Raw genomic sequence first — 18387 nt, 5'->3', positions numbered from 1 at the left:
GCTCGTCTAGCCGGCTAACGCCACTGCTGTAGGCGAGACACGCCCACATCCTAGACCGAGCGAGGTGGCGCAGTGTTCAGCACACCGGAGTCGCATTCAGGAGGACGACGCTTTAACCCCGCGTTCAGCCATCCTAACTTTGGTTTTCCGTGATTTCCCTAAAAAACTCCAGGCCAATGCCGGGATGGCTCTTTTGAAAGGGCACGGCCGACTTCCTTCCCCCTCCGACCTCGCCGTCTGGCATCCTCCATCACAACAACCCCCCAATTCCCCATCGTCCCCCCCCCCCCCCTCTGCACAGTAGATCACCACGTATTGACATGCACACTATTGCCCATTTAAAGTTGCTACACAACTAAGATGACGTGCTACAGAGGCGAAATTTAACCGACAGGAAGAGGATGCTGTGATATGCAAATGATTAGCTTTTCAGAGCATTCACACAAAGTTGGCGCCGGTGGCGACACCTACAACGTGCTGACATGAGGAAAGTTTCCAACCGATTTCTCATACACAAACAGCAGTTGACCGGCGTTGCCTGGTGAAACGTTGTTGTGATGCCTCGTGTAAGGAGTAGAGATGCGTACCATCACGTTTCCGACTTCTTTTATAAAGGCCGGATTGCAACCTATCGCGATTGAGGTTTATCATATCGCGACATTGCTGCTCACGTTGATCGACATCCAATGACTATGGAATCGGTGGGTTCAGGAGGGTAATACGGAAGGCCGTGCTGGATCCCAACGGCCTCGTATCACTAGCAGTCGAGATGACAAGCATCTTATCCGCGCGGCTGTAACGTATCATGCAGCCATGTCTCGATCCCTATCTGCACGAACAGTTCGACGACGTTAGCAGCAGCATGGACTATTAGCTCAGATACCATGGCTGCGGTTACCCTTAGCGCTGCATCACAGACAGGATCGCCTGCTATGGTATACTCAACGACGAACCTGGGTGCACGAATGGCAAAACGTCATTTGTTCTGATGAATCCAGGTTCTGTTTAGAGCATCATGGTGGTCGCATCCGTGTTTGGCGACATCGCGGTGAACGCACATTGGATGCGTGTATTCGTCATCATCATACTGGCGTATGACCTGGCGTGATGGTATGGGGTGCCATTGCTTACACGTCTTGGTGACCTCTTGTTCGCACTGAGGGCACTTTGAAGAGTGGACGTTACATTTCAGGTGTGTTACGACCCGTGGCTCTACCCTTCATTCGATCCCTGCGAAACACTACATTTCAGCAGGATAATGCACGACCGCGTGTTGCAGGTCCTTTACGGGTCTTTCTGGATACAGAAAATGTTCGACTGCTGAACTGACCAGCACATTCTCCTGATCTCTCACCGATTCAAAACGTCTGGTCAATGGTGACCGAGCAACTGGCTTGTCACAATACGCCAGTCACTACTCTTGAACTGTGGTATCGTGTTGAAGCTGCATGGGCAGCTGTTCCTGTGCACGCCATCCAAGCTCTGTTTGACTCAATGTCCAGGCGTATCAAGGCCGTTATTACGACCATAGGTGGTTGTTCTGGGTACTGATTTCTCAGGATCTATGCACCCAAATTGCGTGAAAATGTAATCACATGTCAGTTCTAGTATAATTACATTTGTCCAATGAACACCCGTTTATCACTTGCATTTCTTCTTGGTGTAGCAATTTAAATGCCAGTAGTGTACTATAGTTTCATTTGAAAAAGAGAAGTTGATCCCCGTCCCCTGGAATGAATATATGACAACGGACTATACGTCGCTACAGCAGTCTCTCTCATTTAATCAGGTGCAAACATCATAAAGATCTCTTAAATCCTTTCAAAAGTTTTTGAAGTAAACAGTTCAGCTGATCAGCCAGTATACAGATTGATTTACGAGGATATGCAAGTATTTTAATATGTTATTCTGCTAGTAAAACTAAAGAAAAATTTCATGTAAACAGAGATACGCAAAATTTTAGTTACGGAGTTACGGCTAACAAAAGATTTTGCCTGAAATTTAGCTACTTAGCTAATATAAAGCCATCGCTAAACTGTATAAGTTTAAAATAAAGCACTGTTTCCATTCATTTTGTTGTTATTGATATGGTGAATCTAATAAAACATTTTCCCAGGACGTCTAACTGGCGAGAAGTACTTACAATTCCTTCAAGGAGAAATGCTCCGCATGCTCGAAGGTCTTCCACTTGCTACGCGACTGCAAATGCATTTCCAACATGACCGCGCGCCTCCACATTACACCAACCCGTCACTACACATTTAAATGAACATTTTCCCCAGAAATAGATTGGTCGAAGTGCTACACGTCTGTGGCCACTCAAATCGACCGATTTAACACCAATGCATTTTTGTGTATGGGGATGAGTGAAGACATAGTTTGTGAGGACAGAGTCAATAGACGTGAGGCATTGCTTGCTCGCGTTGTGAGCGCAACGGACGAAATTAAGAACAACCCTGTGAAACTGAAACGAGCAACGAAATCTGTTCATACACGTGCAGCTAAATGCATTGAATTCAGTGGAGACATTTTTAAACATTTATTGCGAATGTATTATGAAATTGTATGTACACTGTACAATTACCTTAACACTGAGCTTCGTTTTTTCCGGTTTAACATGAATTCAAGTTTGCTATGATATTAAAAAAGCAGATAATCTGACACCTTCATACAGATTCAGTTAACGTTATTACCATCATTTTTTCCAAAATTAATTTCTCTGCAACTTCTGTTGAAAACTTTAGGCAGTTGTCTGGAATTTAAAAAAACCAAAGTTGGGGCCAGTAATAAATTAAAAATTTTACGAAAGTACTTATTTGCTTCTTTGGATGTTCTGGAAAACTACTGCAGATATACATCAGGGGCATGTTTTATTATATTCACCAGACCAATAACCACAAAATAAATGTAAATCGTGCTTTACTGTAACATCGTTCAGTTTTGCGATGGCTTCATATTACCAAAGTTGCTAAAGTTCAGTAACTTGGTAACTAAGCATTTGCGGATCTATGTTTACTTGAATTCTTTTCTTTAGTTTTACTTGTAGAATAACATATTAAAGTATTTGAATCTCTTCGTGAATCACACTGTATATTCGGAATAACGGAGTGGCATCCACCTTGTAAAATGGTGTGATTCAATTTAATTTACGCTACTTTATTTACTAGACAGGTAGTGGCAAAAAAATGTGTTTTGTGGTTACACTTGTTCGTAAAATTTCAGGTTGTTCAGCAGACTGCAAGTTTGGTGAATTTATTTTGAGAGAAAAGTTCCTTACTTGTCTCGACACCTTCGTCTTTCCACCATGTTCTGCAGAAGTTTTAGTTGGTTCATCCGCATTTTTGTGGCGGTGGCCATATTTACTGGCTTCTGTCACCCAGTTCCTGTTACAGGTAAAAATTTTACTTTGTTCGATTCATAGGAGTCTGAGTATGATAATGGATAACAATTTATTGTGAAATAATGAACAATAAGTTTAATTTTTTTATTGAGATTTTTGCGAATTTCTTTTTCAGAATCCTATACCGGAGTCACCTTGCATACTTTAACAACCGACAACTCAGGTAAGTGTTTGATCCGTTACTACTGAAAACATCTCATGGTCCACGGGGTTCATTTGGTGCTATTTTATTTAATCACGGCAGTCTTATCTGATGGTCTGAGACGTCCCCGAAGGCGCCGTGTGGCGGCGGTCATATTCAAACACAGTAGATTGCTTCTTGAATATATCGTTCTTTTATTTTTAAAACAGCGATAGATGATGTAAAATAATTGTGCACTAATTTAATCTTAATAATGTGATATCCCATTTGTTCAGAATGCTGTCTCGTCCAAGGGTCACACAAACTTGTATTCAGTACTGTTCATTGCTCCTGGATGACAGGCAATACGTACGTCCCACGCTACTGCTTTGCCAGTAGCATAACACCCGTGGTATACGCCGGAGTGACCTTGTTCGGGTATCTGCTTTGTGTCACGTTGCAGACATAAGGATACTGCGAGCGAGCTTCGCAACATCGTTGGGTATCAGTGTATCATCGCTTTTGGTGTTCAAGAAAGCTCCAGTTCGAATGCCATTTAGTCATCACGTAGCGCATACAGGATGGTTTTTACCACCGTATACAGACTCTAGGGATTGATCGATGAGAGGATACGGAACAAAAGGGTCTAATGAATTTATGTTTGGAAACGCATGGTTTCCACACCAGACACAAATTATTCATACACTGTTACAAAGAATGCGGTCTTATACTCGCTGTGCCACGCAACGACAGGTACAGTACGTAATGAAAATGGTTTCCGTGTGCCTCGACGCATGCGTGTATACGCGCAGTAGCGTGCTCCGTCTGTCACGTTCAAATCGGCCAGGCTGCATACGAACAGCGTCATAGGCAGGGTGAATACACTGCTCCAGTGTCTCCACATCTGCAATGCCCTCTGCTTACACGTTACTTCTGAGGTGGCCCCATAACCAGAAATCGCACGGAGTGAGATGCAGTGAACGAGCAGGCCATGCAACTGGAGCCTCTCGTCCGATCCTTCAACCTGGGAAGACACGTTTGAGATGCATCCGGACGTTAATGGCGAAGTGGGCTGGAGCACCATCATAACATAACCATTAGAATCATCAATGGCACTTCTTACAGCAAGACGCCCGTAAGATATGCCGATAGTTCCCGCCTGTTAGGTGACATGGAAGGAAGACTGGTCCCAAAATACGGTCGCAAATTATCCCAGCCCACCCATTCCGGCTGCTCCGATGGTGATGATTCGCTGTCATCGTACCACAGGGGTTCTGCATACTATCCCACCGATGACTGTTATGAAAGGTGCAGATGCTACTCCACGTAAGGCTGACCTCATCGGTGAATAGAATGGACGACACAAATCCTGCACTCATGGTTGCCTGGTGAAGCAACCGACGACAAAACTGCTGCCGATGTGGAAAGTCTGTCGCTAGTAACCCCTTCACACGCTCTAACTGATAAGGGTAGTAACAACCGTCATGGAGAATGTTCTATACGGTCGTCTGGCTTACCCCGTACAGGGGTACGTCCTTCATGATTTCCTGCATGTTAGGTCATGACGTGCGAGAAACAGTACGACCCTCTAGGAGGAAAAAAATGCATTCTATAAGTATGGCTGTGTGGTATTGCACTGCAGCTTCTGTGACAAAGTATGATTGAATAAATGGTCTCTGTCATGGGAACCATGCGTTTCTGGACATCATTAGAACATTTTTGTTCCTTATCATCTCACTGATCAACCCCTAGTGTTTGTACATCGTAGAAAAAAGTCACCTAGTATCTTCCATAGACCCTTACAGTGATAAAAGCAATCTGTCTATGGAACGTAATAGTAAAATTTTCAAAGAGGGTTACCAACGCGTCTTTAGTTGCATTATGCTGCACACTGTACTTCTTTTTTTTTTTTTTTTTTTTTTTTTTTTAGAGACGTACTGATGTTGCAGACTTCATCTTTCACACGCAAGTGCCAAATGTGACACGAAACCAGCAAAATGGAGAATCCGGCAGTTCCCTTGGCTACTTAATCATAATTTCGTATACAAGCCAACTTCTGCTATTTCCTTCGTGTCGGAGTAAAACCAGATGTGTCAGATAAATTCGCCTCTAAAAGTCACGTCCTAACACTTCATATCAATTTTAAACAAGTTATTCGTGTTAACTGTATCAAAATCCATGTTTGTGTCGCACTATATTCCCTATTTTCGTACGCTGTGTGCCATGAGAAACGAATTTTGTGCTATAGCATCCGTTACAAGCAGCATTCATCCTCTATAAAAATTCCGGAGTAGCAATCTCATTCAATGATACGTTTATCCCATCATTCATTGTATATCAACGTGAATAAATATAAATTTTTGAGAATTTTAATCAGTTACCAGTGATGAGAATTCGTATGTCGTAGAATATCAGTGCTTTTGTAGCGCTTGTCGTGAGTTGCATGTCGTGTTCCATTGTCTGCATTCACCGCAAAGTAATTATTATCTTGATTTTGTTTTCGACTACAGTCTCTAAAAAAATTCAGGACATTAGTAGCGTTTATAGAAGGTGATACTGAGGCTGTAAAGGAAACATCGATTTCAGTACGGACTGCTTCAGATATTAACGGTAACTCGTCATACTTGGAGCTTAACTGGTCCAGAGTATAAAAATGATTCTCTAGGCTTAATTTAATGATACTTGTTTACTATTCTGTAAGACATTACACCAGCCACACTGCAGCCCTACTATGAACACTCTCCCCGAACGTGGGAATAGTAAGCCGACGTTCATAAGCTAAGATCAGCCGCCTGCAAGCTGCTGTGCGTGGGTGTTTCGGGAGAGTTACCGACAGTCATGTATCCGATATACCACAGGTACCTGAGTTACTATCATATCTTGCTGTCACTTCTACACGAGGTACATGATCTGTCACCGTTCATGCACTTGGCTGTGACCGGTCTGCTAGTGGTAGTACTAGGCTGCATGGACGGTGGAGTCAGGGACCGGGGAGGAGTCAGCACGTGGTACTCATCACCATAACCAACAAATACGAGGTTCAGGCTTCCACTGAAATCGAAACTGAGTCAGTGGGACTGACTTCAGCTGTTGGGTAACATGGTATGTGCGGTGTCAAGAGGAGGCAAACTTAAAAGGATAGGATCTATTAACAGCAGGATGGCAAGTGAATGTATCCCTTAGGGAAATGCAAAAAGCGATGTGAGGGAACACGAAGTGCACTCAGTGTGTATGGCTGGGAGCCTTATTCAGCATTCTACAGCCGCCATTCAGTCAGCCGCTGAGAGAGCCGGGCGCTACCAGCTGCTGACTGTGCTCTGCGGCCACACTTGGATCATTCAAATGGCAGAGAAGGTTGTGAAAGCTGGCCTCATCTAATTTCAGTGAGACTCACAATTTGCTGCAGTGCAAAACTGGTCGTGCATCCCACGTTCTGAATCGAATGGAACGACTGACTCAGAGTTCGAAGGTTCTGTGACAAAGCAGCCTGAAAATTCTTGGACTTGCATCAAGGGGTTGAGTACTCTATGGACACCCTAAATGGGTCAGGGGTGTGGTACACATCAGAGGCTGCTGCTCAGGTAGCTGTTTGGGTGCGGAGTGTACATGTTTTTAGATTACTCTTCATTCAGTTCAGATAACGATAGGGACCTGAAAGTGTCAGTAATAATTCCAAAGAAGTGTCACATACTTGCAAGAGTATTAGAGTTCAAATGACTAACTTCCGAAACACTGATATCAACGTGCCAGGGTTTGAAACTGCCCCAGTACAGCTCATATAATACCCGGTACAGAAAGTTGGTGAAAACACGGAATGGACAACAGTGAGACACTGATAAAACTTTCAACCTGTATCGAAAATTACACTGAGATAGTATGGCATTTGCCGCAGGTCACAAACAAATTGTGCCAACCAAAACAGAAACATAAATTGCGTGTGAGGCTTTCTGGGAAAGACTCAGTATCATGGTGGACATTAGTTTGGAATCCGGTCCCTCTGTCAACTTCTAGACCTACTCCAGATGCAACCAAAAATTATGCAGAAGGCTAAACCACTGTTATATAAGTTTCCAAGTCACTCTCTCATTGTTGAAATAGATGTTAATTGTGCAACAATCTACTGGTTAAATGACAGTTCAGTAAGGGGTGGGGGAGACAAGACTTCTGGTGAAACATTTCCAAATGAGTTGTCTGATGATTACCTAAAACACTCTGTTTGGGAGCCCACTAATGATGTTGCGCCTGATAGTTTCAAAATGGCCATACCTCTTTGAGGAAGCTCACACAGAAACTAGTATCAATGACCATGATTTACAACATGCAAATGGCCGCTAAAACAAGTAGCAGAATACATATATGTTCAGCAAACAGGATAAAGAAGCAATTGTGACCTATTTGAATACAAAACTCGAAATATTTAGCTCTTGAGAACAACATGTAGAAAAATTGTGGTTCAGGTTTACAAGAACAGTCAGCTGTGCACTTGGTACGTATGTAAAGCAGTTCATGATAAGAGGGACACTCCAGAGTCTCATTTGAAAGAAATATCTAAAGAAAAAGAGACAACTGGTCAATCAATGCTAGGCAAAACGTAGCCCTACATGTAGGAAAATGCTAAATGTATTTGGCTGATGAGAGAAAATTCCGTCCAACCAACTAAGCCTACTAAGTCAGAGATAGGCACAACAAAAAACTCTCATAATTAGAGAAACAGTGACGTTCGTGGTGGAATGCGGATATGTAGTGCTGGATGGGAACAGGGAAGGGGATGGATGGGTGAGGACAGTGACTGACAAAGGTTCCCACAACCTGCCTGGTGTCCTCCTTTGTTAGTCACTGCCCTCACCCATCCAGCAAGGTGCCCTGTTCCCATTCCAACACAACCCAGCCATCATGCCACCACCACCCCACTTTTCTGCTACTTCCCCTCCCTCCACACCCTTCTGCTGCCCTCTGTCTAACCTGTAGCACTTCACTGTCCACCACCCCACCATCCTGCCGCTCCTGCTCTCCCCACACCCAGTCGCCACTCCCACCATGCACTCGTGCTGCTGGTCACAATGTGGTTTCAGTTGCCTGAGACTGCAGTCGTGTGTGTGAGTTGCGTTTGCTCTTGCGTTTCCACGCGCGCGTTTGTGTGTGTGTATGTGTGCGTGGGGGGGGGCGGGTGAACGTGTATGCATGTCTGTCGTCTATTGTTGACAAAGGCCTTATTGGCCAAAAGCTTTACTTCTGAGAGTTTTTGGTTGTGCCTATCTGCAACTCAGCATTTCCGTTCTATGGAGAGTTGCAAGTTTCCTTTTCGTAATATTGTCACATTCCATCCTGGATTTTTCATAATTTGCTTCCTACTAAGACTGTTGTAATAGAATAGGAAGGATCTCTCACAAAACCAAGGAAATTCCGGTACTATGTAAAGCTGGTACTAAAGTTAGTGTTCAGACACTCGTAGACTGGGTAATGACAGCAATTAAGAATAGCAAAACAAAATCAGAAACTCTGACTTAGTTTTCCGAAATGTTTGTTTAGAGATGGTACTGTGGGGTATTGCTACAATTTGTGACAATGACAGATACAGATGTAGATTTAGTGTCGCTAGTGTTGAGAAACAGCTGAAATTTAGCAAGGCTCCAGAGCCTGATGGACCCTCTATCAGACCCTACACCGAATTTGCGACTAAGTTGGCCCCCCTCTTAACCAAAATCCTCGTACAGATAACACAATAATAAATTGTAAATCTCTATCACTAATAACAATGTCCAGTAGTTGGGAGAAGTCCGAGGAGACACCCATCAAGTAGAGGGGCTGCAGGAGTCATTCACAAAACTACCGTATAATATCCTTGCCATCCATTTCTTATAGGATTCTTGAACATATTCTGAGTTCAAACGTAATGAGGTTCCTGGAATAGAAGGACCTCATTGTCAATCAGTATGGATTTCAAACAAACTGACATTTCCTTCATGACATCCTTAAAGCCATAATCGAGACAGTACGATAAATGCAGTAATTTCGGATTTTCGATAAAATCGTTTGACTCAGTACCATAACCACACTTATTACCAAAAGTAAGATCATATGGCGTATGGTGCGAAATTTGTGGCTTAACTGAGGATTTATTTGCTAGGGAGGACTCAACGTGTTACCTTCAAAGCAGAGAAATTGGTGTGGACAATGTAAGTGTATTGGGACTCACAGGTTCTGTTATATATTAATCGTCTTGCAGCAATTTAATAGTTTTAGAATTTTCGTGGATGATGCAGTTATCTATAATGATGTACTATCTGAAGAATTCTGGACAAATATTGAGTAGGATCTTGATAAAAAATAATTATAGTCACCAATGAAAGAGTACAGCTGGTACCAGTCAATTCATACAAATCTCTGGGCGTTACAATTTGGGACATAAAACGGAACGATGATGCGCTCTCAGGTGGAGATAAGACGCGTGGAAGGCTTCGGTTCATTGGTAGAATACTAGGGTGTTGGAACCAGTCCACAGAGATGATTGTTTACAATTGTCTCATGGGACGATACCGAGAATATTGCTCTAGTGTGTAGGAACCGTATTATATAGTACTGGCATCAGGTATTGTAAAGACGTAGAGAAGAGCAACATGAACATTCAATACTTCTTTGATCCATGAAGAAACTGAACTGGCACACTTTGAAGATAGACGGCAACTATTCGGATAAAGCCCACTCTGAAAGTTTCAAGAAGCTGCTCTACACCTCGAATCTAGCAATATACTACAACCCACCACTTATCGCTCTCACAGGTGTTGTGAGGATGAAATTAGCAGACTTACAGGACGCGCAGAGGTAATTTAAACAATCAAGCTCAAGCTCCATATGTGACTGGAATGTGAAGAAGACCTGATAACTGATACATTAGGAGGTACCCTCTGCCATGCACTTCAAAGTGGTTTGCAGAGTATGGATGCAGATGTATAAGTAGATGAACAGAGTTGATGGGGTTATCGAACAGAAAATGTAAGATTTGTGTTTGAGAAATAACCTCACTTTATCTTAAGCGTCTAAATTCAGTGGAGAGTGGGTTAAAATAAAAAGCTATTAGTTTCTAATATCTCCGTTAATCAGTGGCCGATTTTTCAGTCCATTGTGGATCCCACTATTCTGGATTACGAGAAAATTTGCTGTCACGCATACTTGAGAACCCTACAGGACAGTTTCAAGCGAGCTCTCGTAGCGACACTTTTTGATGTGCTCCCGTGTGTTGACTGTGTTGCGTGTTTGACGATTCGCACTCTACACGTTCTTATAAGTATCTTGGTACTTGTAGCGTCGTTACTGTAGAGGAGGAGCGTAAAGTGTGAGGTCCACACCTCAGCCTAGCCACACCTTCAAGATCGCAGTCATCGTCAGTTAACCTCACAGATCGCCGATCCTTCTGACACTATCCTGGTCATACCGCCACCCTAACAGCTCTATTCTTGACACCAGTGCAGCAGGCCAGTAGCAGCAGAAGGGTAGGCCATATTACTAAAATGACCTGTGCCGACTCTCTGATACTGTCCCAGACTGTGAGGTACCGGGTTCAGATCCCCTTCTGCTGTTGGCACAGTGCTGAAATACAGAGAATACTCTCGGGATCATCCCCCGACTCCCCCCCCCCTTCCCCCACCTCCCCACGACACATTTGCGCGGTCAGGTGTCTACAGTGTGAGTCACTAACTATTGCCACCAAGAATAACGTGAAAAGTGTGATAGAATCTGAAACGTTTGTGGGACAAAGGGTGCATGGGACGATGGGGGCGATAATATGACGTTGGTTTTTTGTTGCTTGGTGGAGTCGTGTCAGAGGTATGAAGGACAATTTTGTTTTTTTAAATAACATGCTACAGTTTGGTAGTTATTTTATGATAGCGGCTATCGAGACGAATCCAATGATGTGTAAGTTCTTTGAAGGTCAACAGGGTCACAAAGGTAGCATGAACGTCAATTTACAGAAGGTGTTCGAATGCCTCCAACCTTCTTATCATGGACTGAGTGGTATTCGTCATCACATCAGCACTTATGAAAGCACCATCTCTGACATTTCTCTCTTGAATATCTTAGGTGTAGTAGGAACGTCTTTATAAATAATGTCTTTTACGAATCCACATAAGAAAAAAATCCAGTGGTGTCAGGTCTGGCGAATGAATCCGCAACGACGCATCTCCTACGCGTCCAATCCAACAATTTGGGAATTGTCCCTGCAGCTCATTTTTAGCCATCAGCGAAAAATGTGCCGGTCACCCATCGTGTTGATACCACATTCTGTTCCTCGTTCCTAAAGGTATTTCTTCCAAAAACAGACCAAATGTTCCTTGCAGGAAGGTGGTGTACTTCCTACCATTAAGATTTCCTTGGATGAGTAGGGGCCTATAATTCTGTCCTCCAGCATCCCAGGCTATAGATTCACCAACCACGGTTTTTGGTGTGCAACTTGCCACTGCCAACATGGATTTTCAGTTTCTCACTAATGCATGTTATTCAGATTAACATTTCCATGAATGTAGCCTCGTCAGTAAATAAAATCAAATTAATAAATCTGTCATCCCTCTGAATATGTAGTTGAGCCCGTCGGCAGAATTCAATGCGACGCATACAATCGGTAGCAGTTAATTCTTGGTGGAGACTGTTATGGTAAGGATGATATTTATGTAGATGCAGAACACGAACAACACTACTCTGGCTCATGCCAGATTCCCTGGTGATTTGACGTGATCTAACACAAGGATCTCGAACCACAGTGGCAAGAGTACCAAGTTCCGTTTCCTAGTTAGTAACTTTCCTTTGCCAGATATGTTTCCGATAAGTTCAATATCCAGTTGTTCTCAATTTATCATACACATATTTAAATGTACGTCGTATAGGGTGAGTCGGTTGAGGATATCTTTCAGCATATAAGTCTCTATTTCTCACTGAATTTCGTTGGCACTCCCCGTAAATGAGAAACATATCGACTTGTTCTTAGAAGGAATACATCATACACATTCGCTTGATTCGACGATATTAGTGCTGTATTGCGAAAGCGTCGAATGGTGTTTACATGTGAAAGACACGTTAGATGGATATACCATATTCGCCGAATATTTACTATTTGCATGATATACGAGAGAGAGTTGTCATAGTATGTGCTTCTCTAAGTGGTGATGTGGTAAGGAATACCAATCAATCCATGATAAGAAGATTGCAGTAATGCATTGATACCGATGGTCATCACTTCGAACACCTTCTGTAAATGGACGTTCATGCCACCTTTGGACATTCGTTGACCTTCAAAGACCTTACTGTTACACATCATTGCATTCGTCTCGATAGTCGTTATCAGAAAACAAATACCAAACGATAGGATCTCATTTAAAATAAAAACAAAGTTGACCTTCATATCTCTGACACGACCCTATCTAGCAACAAAAAACCAACGTCATATTGTAGCCCCTATTGTCCCATGCAACATTTGTCCCACAAACTGTTTAGCAACTGTCATACTTCCCGAGTTACTCTAAGTGGCATCAGTAGCGACTCTCCCTGTACAAACGGTACAGCTGATCTGATGCATGCCCATACTTCCTCCTCGTAGAGAACTTAGATAAGAAGAATGGTAAACTCAATAACATTTATCTGGGTTTGTGACTGCATTGTCAGTATATAAAACTGCTGACGTTTCGGTCACTGTTGCATATGTCCTTCTTCAGGGTATTTTTGTTTACAAAACATTAAACCAAAACACACTGAAGAAGGTCACTTGCAACAGTGACAGAAACGTCGGTGGTTTTACAATGCAGTCACAAACCCAGAAAAATTTTACTGGCTGTGACAATGGCTGCGGAAGACTACGGTTATATTTAACATTGTTAAACTCCATCTGGTGTTACTGGCCAAGCTGTTGCATGCCTATAGCTCTCATTTAAAGCGCGACATTATCAACATTAGCCTGCCAGGCAGAAACAGAGTTAATATAAGACTGAAGTCCGCTGTGGCTGCCAGTAGAGTCGTCCGTTCTCAAAGTTCGCTGTATGTACCGCCACCTTCCTGCTTCATACATAGCGCATTATTCGCCATGTTGGTGTTAATTCGACAGACTAGCAGATAGGCGACGAAATGCAGACAGAGCCTGTACCATATCGCAAGCTCCAAATGTTAAGTCAATAAACATCATTTAAATCCCGAATTAAATGTGCTGCTTCCAGTCTGCGTGGTAATTTTTCGATCACAAACTACCCTCACATGTTGCTGTGTTGGGGACCGACCATTCTGTCGAACCTGTATTGTCTGTATTTGTCTCGCATCTTATGTAACTGCTTTGCTCGTTTCTACTTAATACGGCTTCTGTATGCAAAGCTCTTCAATGTAACAACGACCCAGCATTGAAATCACTCGAAAACAACTTAAGCAATTGGAGGGACGAGATTATAGGAGAGGTGGTGCGCATATGTGGCTATTCATCCAAGTAGCGTTCCATACCCGAAAACGGCGGTTCATCCTTATGCAACCTGACTAATGCACATTTTCGTCAACTGTGTCGGTGCAACATTTTACAAAAACAAGAAAACGCCACACAAGGACTGTGTAAATGTGGAAACCCTGTTTGTTTTTGCCGTATAAATAAATGTATACTTCTCTTTCAGCTCTAAATATTAGCCAAAGCTAATTTATAATGTATTAGCAATGAATGTAATATTCTGAAACACAAAAACTAAATACGTTAAAAATCAAAATAATTTTCTGCTTGCACAACAACTCATTAATTTTTCAAGATGTGTGGGTAATGTGCAAACGCCTTAAAATTGTGGGAAACTGACTACTTCAAACGAAAACTGTTGAAAATATTAGAAACTAATTTATTTTATATTGAATTTAAATTAGAAAAAAATATTTTTAAACGAAACAGTAATAGAAAAATGCTTCATATGCGAAGTTCACTTGCAAAATTCGCACATGTTAATATCTCCTTCATTTTCGGCACGCAAAGGGTGACTCCACTCCTCACACACTACACATTTAATCTACAGTTCTCCCTGTTCTCCCTGAACGTCTTTGGAATATGCGTCTCCAAAAAAAAAAAAAAAAAAAAAAAAATATATATATATATATATATATATATATATATATATATATATATATAAAATGGCATCTTCTTCAGTAGGTTATTTTCCCCACCTGGGAGATCCAAAACTGACTCGCCTGAAGAGACATTTGGTGCATTGGGCTCTTCACTGAATCATCAGATAACTTAAGCCGTTTTCTGCATGATCTTCTAGGAGGAGCTTCACGTTTTTTCTTGCTTTTGGCAGGTGCCTCAGGAAGCTTCTGTTTCCCTTCATTAAGGGGTCTTCAGGGCGTGTTTTATAAGGCGAAGATGTCAAAACAGCTCTGTCGTAAACCTTCCTCTTTAGAGGAGGGATTGGCGTGATGTCTTGTGCAGACACACCCGTGTTTAATGAGGTATTTGACAACGATGTTGACCTTCTGTTTTATCTTTGGCCATCTTCACTTGGGCTGTCAGTTGTCACAGGTTTGAATGCGTTTTGAGTGTCTTCTTGTCTGAGGTCACCACTTCCACCTGGAGATACTGGATTCTCATCAGGTCCTCTCACACTCCTGGCCTCATCTTAAGCCGACGTTACAGCTATAAAGTCGATTTATGCAAAAACAGTCCTGTCACATGGGAAAATTCCAGTCTCCAAAGATCATTTTGCAGCAGTAGAGCCAGTCTGGCACTTTAGGTAGGCTTTCCCAAACATCACAGATATGTCATATGGTCCTAAGGGCCAGCTACTGTGCCGCAACCATTGACGAACAAAGCGTAATAGGTTTTTAGAGTGCCCGTAAAGGTCTTATCAAGTGGCTGAATTTTATGAGAGGTGTGAGGCGGGATGCTTACGATTGTAACATGGTTCTCCCTTGCACGTTCTATAATTTGAAGGTTTCTGGCATAACTGTTATGCCCATCAAGAATTAGCAGCACAGAAGATTCTTTTGAGGGATGTGCCTTAGAGCCGGCCGGTGTGACCATGCGGTTCTAGGAGCTTCAGTGTGGAACCGCGTGACCGCTACGGTCGCAGGTTCGAATCCTGCCTCGGGCATGGATGTGTGTGTGTGATGTCCTTAGGTTAGTTAGGTTTAAGTAGTTCTAAGTTCTAGGGGACTGATGACCACAGAAGTTAAGTCCGAAAGTGCTCAGAGCCATTTGAATTTTTTTTTTTTTTTTTGTGCCTTAGAAATGAAGTTGTCAAAGCACTGAGAAGAGCTCAGATTGAATCCAGCCTGAAGGATGGCATTTACCAATTACCCTTAGGGCTATTATAGTCTTAATCATGTTTTCAGCATCCCACTTCTTCACAATAACTCTTGGTTTCCCATCAGTTAGCTTTCGTGGCATCTAGAAACTGACGCAAAACGTATTAGAAGTAATGTATTTGATGATGGTATTGAGGAAACGTTTCCACAATGCAATCCTATGTATGCTTCCACATTACCTACACAATGGCCACTTTCAATTTCGGTAGATTACATTAAGCAACTATCCATTTAAGGTTGACCAAGGACTGCTAAAACCTTCTATGCACCTACCTTTATAAGCTATCAGACGTAAAGAAAGATACCTACAAAGTATGTAGATAAATATAATACCACAACTTACCTCGAAAAACGTTTAGAAAATGCGCGAACGTAAAGTGCATCACTGTCACAGCGTCTGTTGCTCAACTGACTGCTAACCCTCAACCATGACAAATAGGAACTATTGCAACAATTTCTGGCTGCCCTACTAGTGTACAACACTCTGCAGGCCAGGTACTAGACGTGTCCACATTACCCATACGCTTCCACTTTTCACCCCTACCTCTATATATGAACGTTTCTTTATTTGTCCCTCCTTCGATTCTATACCATTCGATTATTTGCAATTAAACTTTGCTGATCTGTTGTGTGTCAACAAACGGAGGCTTTTGAATTATATTAAAGTTGTTTAAGAAAAACCTAGAAACTGTAAGTGTCGAGAATAGAACACGCCAAGAAAAAACAAGAGTAATTATTGATAAAAGTGAAGCAAACATTTTAGCAGCAGTAACATACAATGCAAATGTAACTGAGATGCATCTCAGAAGTTGCCAACTTGCAACTGAATGCAAGTGGCGGCAGGCGAAAACGCTATCCGTCTGTGCAGGTGCACCAACATCGAGGCGTTACCATAGACGTCTACTAAAATTTTATTTTCGAATATGTGTGTGTGTCACATTGTTCATCGGCAGTTCTTGCATTCCCGTATGTATGACGTATGTGAAATGAGTTAAACATAAATATTGATATTTCAGTTCGTGTCTGACGTAACAAGTGGTCTTAATTATAAACTTCAAACTGCAACTCGGCATAGCACAACTGACTCCATTTTCTCTTCTTTTTACAAACTAATTGTAATAGTTTCCGCGAAGCAATACTTTCACTATCAAGCGAACCGGATGGTGCAGTCCTTACCAAATTGGATCCTTATTAGGGAAGACGAAGGTTTCGAATCTGTGTCTGAGCATCCAGATTTAGGTTTTCGTGATTACCTTAAGTCGCTCCTGGCAAATACTGGAGTGGTTTCTTTGAAAGGGAACTGCCGGATTCGTTCCCCGTCATTGAAACATTCCGACCGTGTGCTCCGTTTCTAATGACCTAGATCTCGACGGGACGTTGAGCCCCAATTTCCTCTTTTCCTCCCTTCAAATCAGACTTTTACAAAGAGCTATTGGTCAATGTAGACCTCTAGAACGGAAGAAAAAGACATCACGAACCGCAGAAACAAACGAGCAACGTGAAGTAAGAACGGAAAGCGATCGACAACGCGCTTTTCGATTCAGACGAACACTGCATACCGATCTATATCTTGGTGCATTAGACTGTGGTTCTAATTATGATTTGAGGCTCACACAGGTGGGGTTATCGTAAAAACTGATAATTGGAACTTGTAGTGCCCTCTAAAATGAAACACCAGCAATGCTCTGAGCAGGTGGATAAGAGAAACAGAGGAAATTACATTCATCACCCTCAACATTATCATTGTTAGTGATAGGTGACGTAACCCTATCAACATTTGTTTGCACAAATGACCACTCAGGTTATTTTAACATATTCACTCGCAGACATTCATGGGATGAAATAAAGGAACTTAGGTTCACTGGAGGGTCATTACCTGAATGTCATAATATTTTCTGTGCCTGACATTAACCAAACACAGAAGTTATGAATAATTTTCATTGCAGATCATCATGGTTTTGGAGAGACACGCTTCTGGATGTATTCCGTTGAACGGCAAAGTAGAGGAGTGTCACACGCATACGTTTCTATTTTATTGACCACAAAATCCAGGCAGCTTCACACTGATCAACAGAAGCACAAATACCCGAAGTCGACATTGACCCATACTTAACGGAAGTCTTCAACAAAAACATGATTTATAGTCCATATGACTTCTGCAACAGCGATTATCCCTGCATGCCTGTCGGGAAATGCAGGAAAAGTAAGAAAAGATGACTGTCGGCGAGACTACACCTGGCAATGATACCAGTTTTGTCGTCGACCGTTGATTGAAGATACCAGAAAATCGATCACTTTAAAACTATGTAACAATGATAGTGAGGTGGTTAATCATTACGATGTACCACATCCACCGTCGTCCTCGAAAACGTGCAGGTCTCACACCAACTGCGAGTAGTGGAATTTGGCAATTTGGGAAAACGTTAAATCCAGCCTAGTGTCAAATATGGGGCCTCTAGATAAACTTGCTTTCTCGGATCGCTAGGCAACACTCAGACAAATCGTATTCGTGAGTTTTATTACAAAAGGAAAAGATAACATAAGTTTGTCAATTAGA

At 42.3% G+C, this 18387-nt stretch overlaps 1 protein-coding gene across 1 annotated transcript in view; it reads left to right on the top strand.

Moving 5' to 3' along the window:
• Positions 1 to 18387, top strand: part of LOC126108701 (serine/threonine-protein phosphatase 6 regulatory ankyrin repeat subunit A-like) — a 127836-nt gene that overhangs the window by 35859 nt on the left and 73590 nt on the right. Inside the window, exons 2-3 of the mRNA XM_049914018.1 lie at positions 3223 to 3392; positions 3516 to 3563. Of these exons, the coding sequence (XP_049769975.1) occupies positions 3305 to 3392; positions 3516 to 3563 (136 nt within the window). The 5' untranslated portion in view covers positions 3223 to 3304. The remainder of the gene's footprint in view (positions 1 to 3222; positions 3393 to 3515; positions 3564 to 18387) is intronic.

This window comes from Schistocerca cancellata, chromosome 11 (assembly GCF_023864275.1).
Source record: "Schistocerca cancellata isolate TAMUIC-IGC-003103 chromosome 11, iqSchCanc2.1, whole genome shotgun sequence".
Classification (NCBI taxonomy): domain Eukaryota; kingdom Metazoa; phylum Arthropoda; class Insecta; order Orthoptera; family Acrididae; genus Schistocerca; species Schistocerca cancellata.
Note: the sequence above shows the minus strand (reverse complement) of the source record. Positions and strands in the feature narration are given on the sequence as shown.